Raw genomic sequence first — 8,175 nt, forward strand, 5'->3', positions numbered from 1 at the left:
AAACCCCGATCCCTTCACACTGCTCCACCGCACTGTCAATCCCTGTTCGCTGCAACCCCTTTCCCCTCATCAGCACCTTCGGTGACTAGGCCCTTCAGGCGCGGGGGGATGTGGGACTACCCGGACTGAGGACAGTGCACCGGAAGTAGCGGCGGCGCTGCGTAACGTCGAGAGGAAGTGCCTGAAGCCACGGCCTGTAATTGGGAGTTGCTGGAGTCGGTGCTTCACTCTTAAGGTTCCGACCACAGACTGCGGAGTGGGTACCGGGCTGCTAGGGGTGCCCCCAAGTCCTAGCGGGTTTGGACTGGCGCGCCCGGCTCCGCCCGTAAGTGCGCCTTTCCCACTTACTACTGGGTGCACGGGGCTGGGGGTGTGAGGACCACCCCTGAAGTCTCTTCCTGGGTGACCTCCGGGGCCTGATTCTAGGCCTCCTGGAAGAGAAGGATCTAAATTAGGAAAAGGAAGTACCCTTAGCCAGGACCAGGCTCTTCCACCTGCGGAGCTCGCTTAGTCTGCACCTCAGCCGTGCGGAAAGTGACTCCCCTGTTTACTGAGGAAAAACTGGGGTTCAGAAAGGTGAAGTCATTTGTTGTGGGCCTTGCAGCTGGGAAGTGACAGATCTGGATTCAAAGCGAGTTCTGGCTGGCGCCAGAGTCCTTGTCCTTTACAGCACCGGCTCTCAAGCTCTGTGTGCATTAAGAATTCCTGGGTTGAGGGTGGCGTTAGTTAACAAATTCTGGGACTCTTCAAATTGAGTAGGTCTGGGATGGGGCTCTGGAATCTGTATTTTCGACAATTGTTCCCTGACAAATAACATATGGCTCCCCAGTGAACGGAGCAAGAAGGTGAGCAAGTTGTATCCTCTGCGGAGACTGTAGGTAATTGTGTTACGCTTTTAGGGCCTCAATTGAGAGAACATGTCAAACGGGAGCTCCTGGGATTGAAGAATTGGTATTTGATTGTCATTAACTCTTCGGGGCAGATGGCAGCCTCTGTCGTCTCCCCACCTATTAAATGAAATTAATTACATGCTTATCACCTGGGGGAACTCGTTAAACGCACAGATCCCTGGACCTGACTCAGCTCTACTGAGTCAGAAAAGGTGGGAGATGGGACCTGGAAATCTATAGGCTGAGCAAGCTATTAATATAAAATGAGCTTTTACCTTTGAGAACTTGAGGTGTGAAGCTTTCTTAGGTAGAAGCATAAAGAAATAGCTTACAGATTTGGAACATGTGGCTTGAATTTCCTTGTTGTTTTGGTAGCTGTACGTGCTTCTGTATTTGCTGTAGGCTGAACTTACTGGTACAACTGTCAAATTAGTATTATTAGCCATTATGAGGTGGATTTATCAGTTAGCTGGAGACAGGAATTTAATAAAAGTTGAATGTTAATCTGTCTATTGTGGATTTCCTGAGTGACTTTGGGTACATCACTAAACTTTGCGGTCCACATACATACCTGCATAGTGTCAAATCTTACACTGCTTGTTTTAAAGACAAATACCTGTATCCATCCTAAATCAGATTTTCTGGAGGTGGACTGTAGGTGTTTTGAACAAACTTCCAAGGAAGTTTGATGCAGCCGGTGATAATAGAATATATGCCTGGAAACAGTCTTAGCCTATTTCTCAATGTCCATGTAGGTGAAAATGGGAATAGTACAGTTTCCTTATATTCTACTCTTGGGGAATATTAAGAGGAATGTGATTTATGATAGGTCCTGATTTTAGAATTTCTTAAAATGCACTTTCTTGTGAAAGAAACAAAAGTACTATGATAAGATTACAAAAGGTAAATGCTAAAGCCAGCAGCCCCAAATGACTTAGGCTTCTTGATTGAAATGCTGTGATGACAGAAACTGATTTTACATAGAGGCTCTTGCCATTGAGAGTCTTCTGCCTGAAATTAATTATGCCTTAGGAGAAATTGTTCACAACCGTAACTAAAAACAGTGTTTTGTTTTAATAAACAGATACCATGGAGTAGTTTGAAGCAGAAACAAAATCTTCCCAAAACTCGGAGCAGAAGCCTTTTTGGTCAACATGGAGGAAAAAAGACGGCGAGCTCGAGTTCAGGGAGCCTGGGCTGCCCCTGCTAAGAGCCAGGCCATTGCTCAGCCAGGCAAGAATCTGTAGGGATTTTGTGTGTGTGTGGATATGGACAACTCTCATTCTCTTTTCTTTATATCCTTTTGGTTTATAATGGACTTCCATTTCAATTGATGTCAAGGAATTGTTTAAAATGTGGCTGAAATGTTGTCTGTTTTGTTGATGGTGAGCTAAGGGTGGGTCTTTAGTGTTCCTCATATTTAGTCCACACCCTCAAACCTTTCAGTGTCTTCTGTTGACTTTACCAGTTAGTTTCTACATGTCATAGAGATCATCTCCAAGTGGGCTTTGTTGGCCCTTGCTCAGTAGAAGGTGCTGAGAACAGACTTTCCCCTGGTTTGAAGCTGTCCCCTCTCTTGCTTCAGCTACCACTGCTAAGAGCCATCTCCACCAGAAGCCTGGCCAGACCTGGAAGAACAAAGAGCATCATCTCTCTGACAGAGAATTTGTGTTCAAAGAACCTCAGCAGGTAAATTCTTGGTTTTTTCTTCAATAGTGACAAAAATTTGCTTTAAAAAGTGATATTCACACAGTGGACACTCAAATAAATAATGACTGAATAAATTCACTAATAGCAGAGCAGAAGAACTATAATAATAATGAAATGCAAAGTATTTCAGTTCCTTTCTATGTCTGGGGATTCTTCGTAGTCTGCTTCTAGTTAATGGTCACATATTATTCCCGTATTTTTGGCAAGGAGGTTACACCATAATGAGAGCCTGCTTGCATTTGTTATTTGAGCTCCAGCAGTTCTAAAACTGTGCTGTCTTCAGTGCTGTTGCACTTCAACGTCTTTGGAATTAGATTAAAATTTCAGTTATTATAGCAAAATACCTGATTTTTAGCCCTTTTTTCCCATGAGGAAAAATGTGGGAAACAGTGAAGATTTAGTTTTTAATAAAGTGGAAAAGTTAAAAAGTTGGGTATCTTGCCATAGTAACAACTTTATAAATAATTATTGAAACTCCTTATTTTGTATCATATTTTCTATTTTAAAAAAGATTATTGTCAAGATTTTCCAGAGCTGCTGGCTGCTAGGAAAATTTATTAATTCTATTAATAATTGTATCTTCTTTTACTGTCTACTAGCAAATGTGAAGTAGTTATAAGAAGAGCAGAGACAAGGATCTCTGGTGGGTTAGTGAGAAGTTGGAATAGAAAAGAGATAGTTTTTAACTTTATTTTGACCAGAAATGGGAAGATATGGTAAGTCAGTATCTGTGAGGATTAAGAACATTCCAGAAGTAAGATCCGCCTATTTCCTTGCAGGTAGTACGTAGAGCTCCCGAGCCACGAGTGATTGAGTAAGTAATTTGCTGTCTTCCTGTAGTTGTTGCCCACAGTGAAATGAAGAGACTGGAATCTTTCCTTACTGTTTTTTCTGTCTGGAAGAGAATGGCCCAATAAGTGTCTTAATTTTAGTCTGGGATATTCCCATCTCAAATGTCTTTAAACTTGATCTTTTGAGAAGACTTTCTGAATTTGCTGATGGTATGGAAAATGCAACAAAGATAGCCATATGTTAAACTTTGACTCGTGTAGATTTCCTGGCCCTGTTTCACCGATAGCTGTAGACAGTAAGCTAAACCTCTCAGGCAAAGACAGAGAGGGATTTTTCCTGAGTCATTGAAGCATGGTTCTTTGAGAAGCCATTAATTGCCATTTTACTAGCAATGCTGTGAAAGCTGCTAGTGCTGTAGATGAGCTTACAGTCCATTTATTAAAACCATGTAATTATTCCAGAACAGTTTAAATGATAGTAAACATTCTTCTTATATTGATCTGTGTCTAAATGTTCTTGTCCAAAGTTGGTGAGAGATGCTTTGACTCCTTTTTTTATGCTTGTCAATTTTCATCTGATGTAGATAAATTGTCAGTAGAAACTATTCTTTTGTCTTAGCAAATTAGCATTTAGATATATATTCTTGCCCATGATCAATCTGTTTGTTATGCTGTTTGACTGCTTGCAGATTGGCTTGTATATATTAGAAAAAGTCGCAGGCTAGTTCTAATAGTCTTTGGTTGTTTATTATTTTTTAGTTTTTTGGAACAGGCTGTCACTCTGTTACTCAGACTGGAGTGTAGTGGCATAATCAAAACTCACTGTAGCCTCCATCTTCTAGGCTCAAGTGATCCTCCCACCTCAGCCTCCCGAGTAGCTGAGGTGGGATCACAGGCGCACACCACCATGCCTTGCTCATTTTTAAAACAATTTTTTGTAGAGATGGGATCTCCCTATGTTGCCTGGGCTGGTCTCGAATTCCTGGGCTCAAATGATCCTCCCACCTCAGCCTCCCAAAGTGCTGATATTGCAGGGATGAGCTACCATGCCAGGCCTTTGGTTGTTTTTAAAAAACAAGTGTGTTAGTGCCTTCATTGGTGATAAGGAGAATAAACAAAACCATGAAACATGTTGTAAGCTACAGATGCGACATTCAGCCCCCCCAAAACTGGCAATTGTCAGAGAAAAAGGACAGAACTCATTCCTACTTGGTCCTGGAATCTGTTAATTCTGGTTATCTAAAGTTTGCTAGGTTAAAAAAAAAAAAGCCGGAAATGTCTTCCGTGAGCCATTTCTGAATGTGGGCCAAAAATATATCATATTGAAACCCTTTGTTCTCTGTATACTCAGGGAAACTTTATAGACAATGCATGGAGAAAATGTAGTAAATATGTGTGACAGCTATGCCTACATTTTGACTGAAAGGCACTCATATGTCTACTTAAAAGCCTAGCTCAGATCATGAACCACTAACTCCCGTGACAGAAAGTGATGTGAAAAGTGCCCCTTCGCATTATTCTCTATAACGTGTCTCTCTCTGAGAAGGATCTGACACAATTGTCTTGATATACCTATCCAGTCTGTGTCACTTTTCTCATTATGGGCCTTACCACCTGGCAGTTTTGCAACAGCTTTATACATTTTCACATTTGATTAAATTCAGTAAACCTTTATTGCCCATCTGCTATGTGCAGACACTGGGAAACAATAACCTACCTATTCTTTGCACCTCAGGACCCCACTGTCTAGTAAATGAAATAGACATTTAATCAGATAAATTGTAATCTTGTACATCATGAAAAAATAGACTGTATCTAAGGTCTAGTGGTAACACAGAGGATGAGAGGTTAATATTATTTGCCTAGATTAAAGGTCAGGAAAGGTTTAAAGGAGGTGATGCTGAAGCTAGGATTTTTGAAAGGTGAATTAGAGTTTTCCACGAGACCATAACTGAAGGTGGATTGGTTTGGGGATGCCGGGTGACGGGGTGGCATTCCAGCATGTTGAAAAACATGGAGTTAGAAACATAGTGGTGTATTCAGGAGATTCCAAGCAGTTGATTGCTGCTAGAGGATGATGAGTTTATTGGAGCTGTCAGAAGATAGAGCTGCATTATGAGGACCTTGAATGCAGTTTTGGGGTGCCATTGAAGGATTTTAATCAGAAGAGGAACCTCATCAGATGTATATTTTTGAAAGCAACAGAAGCCCAGAGCCCTGAGATGTGCTTGCTGCCTGTTAAATGTATCCCCTATTCCACATTCTCCAGAGCAGTGCTCTATTTGACCCCTCTTTGGGCAGTAGATTCCTGGACCATATCTGCCTCAATTATGGGCAGAATAAAAGAGGTAGAATCAGAATTGGTTTTATCCCAGTTTTTGTCTCCGTGGCCTGATCCTGTCACAGTTCCATTCCCAGTGTCGTTAATGATATACCATGATCTTGCCCTTTATCTCAGTGGTAGAAGAAGGTAGGGATTATACATCTCTCATAATTAAATGACTTTGGTGAGCCAGGACTTTGGCAGTTAGGAAGGATAACTCTTCACTGGGTAGAGCATATTGTTTTGCTTCAAACTAACAAGTCTATTTCCTTTGTTTCTTTAGCAGAGAGGGTGTGTATGAAATCAGCCTGTCACCCACAGGTGTATCTAGGTAAGCGAATCCTCACAAGAAGTGACTGTAATTATCACTGAGTTATAGTCTCTTAAAATAGTCTACTCCCCTAGATAAAGGAAGTGTGGTACATATACATTATGGAATACTATGCAGCCATTAAAAGGAATGAAAGCATGTCCTTTGCGGGAACATGGATGGAGCTAGAGACCTTTATCCTCAGTAAACTAATGTGGGAACAGAAAACCAAATACTGCATGTTCTCACTTGTAAGTGGGAGCCAAATGTTGAGAACACAGGGACACATAGAGGGGAACAATAGACACTGGGGCTTGTCGGAGGGTGGAGGGTGGGACGAGGGAGAGGAACAGGAAAAATAACTAATGGGCACTAGGCTTAACACCTGCATGATGAAATAATCTGTACAACAAACCCCTATGACACAAGCATACCTATATAACAAACCTGCACATGTACCCCAAACTTAAAGTTTAAAAAAGTCTACTCCCTTGTTTCAAATAGGTAACTTCTGCCCCTTAAATTCTTGGGGAGCAAAAATTTGATAGTATCTCCTTTTTATATAATATTTCTAGCATCAAAACATTTTCAGATATAGTTCCAAACCTTTCTGTCAGATATCATAGCTATTACTTCCCCAGTTTTTTAGATGAGGAAATGAGACCTAGGAAGATTGAATATTTTTTCTTTTTTCTTTTCAAGACGGAGTTTTGCTCTTGTTAGCCCAGGCTGGAGTGCAATGGTGCTGTCTTGGCTCACTGCAACCTCCGCCTCCTAGGTTCAAGAGATTCTCCTGCCTCAGCCTCCCAAGTAGCTGGGATTACAGGCATGTGCCACCAAGCCCAGCTAATTTTTTTGTATTTTTAGTAGAGATGGGATTTCACCATGTTGGTCAGGCTGGTCTCAACTCCTGACCTCAGTTAATCCACCTGCCTCAGCCTCCCAATGTGCTGGGATTACAGGTGTGAGCCACCGTGCCCGGCCTGAATATTTTTTCCTAGTGCCACATAGTAACTTGATATTAGAGTTGGTCTAGCCTGGACTTCTGTGCTGTGAGTGCTACATTATATTATTATTGTATTTCATGTATATTACATATTATATATTATTGAATATAATATTACATATTGCTACACTAGGGTAAATTTCTTTTTTTGTTGTCTTTTTGTTTTTGAGACAGGGTCTGGCTCTGTCGCCCAGTCTGGGGTGCAGTGGCACGATCTCAGCTCCCTACAACCTCTGCCTCCTGGGCTCAAGCCACCCTCCCACTTCAGCATCTGAGTAGCTGGGACTACAGGTGTGTGCCACCGCACCTGGCTAATTTTTGTATTTTTTTTTTTTTTTGGTAGTGATGGGGTTTCATCATATTGCCCAGGCTGGCCTTGAACTCCTGGGCTTAAGTGATCTGCCTACCTTGGCCTCCCAAAGTGTTGGGATTACAGGCGTGAGCCACCATACCTGGCCTAGAGTAGATTTCAGTAGTTAAACATATACTATTTAGGGTATATTAGGCATTAGTCATTGTTTTAAAAACATTGAAACATTAAAATCACCTTAATGCTTGAGTGTACTAATTGTCACTAAAAAATAATGAGACATTTAAAACAAATATATTAGAACTTACACGTCTAAATGAATTTCTTAAGAGCTTCTGCTGAAACAATGGCTCTGCCATGGTTATAACCCTTTTTGGAACTTTTCTTTTAAAGCAAGTCACTCAAACCAGTTTTGTCATTTTGGTCATATCTTACTGTTAACTAGGTATGGCTTCAGGTAAGCTTTGGCTCTTTCAGAAAATCAGATGCACCTTCAAAGAGTGAAGATTTGCTACCAAGACAGTTTAAGAGAATCTTCCGTGGGCTTTCAGAAGATGTCTTAAGAAAGATATCCAAAATTATTTTGAGCTGAGTTGGCATTGTTGAAATAAACACATATTCAGTGGGAGAAAGAACCCTCATTAGCTATGTTTATTTTGATACAGTCATAATGAGCTCTAGCTTTCCCTGGAATTAGTGTAGTCTCAGAAGACTACCAATTGTTTAAATAAAACAGGGCCAGGCATTTTATTAGTTATTCTTTTTTTTTTTTTTTTGAGACGGAGTTTTGCTCTTGTAGCCCAGGTTGGAGTGCAGTGGTGTGATCTTGGCTCAC

The 8,175-nt window shown here is 41.2% G+C and overlaps 1 protein-coding gene across 2 annotated transcripts in view; it reads left to right on the forward strand.

Annotated features, from left to right (window-relative positions):
- The first annotated feature begins 202 nt into the window (after positions 1-202).
- ALKBH3 (alkB, alkylation repair homolog 3 (E. coli)) overlaps positions 203-8,175 on the forward strand; it is a 41,324-nt gene continuing 33,351 nt past the window's right edge. Inside the window, exons 1-5 of one of the 2 annotated variants that reach the window (XM_011963267.1) lie at positions 203-576; positions 1,975-2,123; positions 2,476-2,579; positions 3,380-3,414; positions 5,998-6,045. In XM_011963267.1, coding sequence (XP_011818657.1) covers positions 2,045-2,123; positions 2,476-2,579; positions 3,380-3,414; positions 5,998-6,045 — 266 coding nt within the window. In that variant the 5' untranslated portion in view covers positions 203-576; positions 1,975-2,044. Of the gene's footprint in view, positions 846-1,974; positions 2,124-2,475; positions 2,580-3,379; positions 3,415-5,997; positions 6,046-8,175 lie in introns of both variants that reach the window. The other variant, XM_011963268.1, reaches the window with a different exon arrangement.

Source organism: Colobus angolensis, unplaced genomic scaffold (assembly GCF_000951035.1).
Source record: "Colobus angolensis palliatus isolate OR3802 unplaced genomic scaffold, Cang.pa_1.0 Scaffold61, whole genome shotgun sequence".
Taxonomy (NCBI): domain Eukaryota; kingdom Metazoa; phylum Chordata; class Mammalia; order Primates; family Cercopithecidae; genus Colobus; species Colobus angolensis.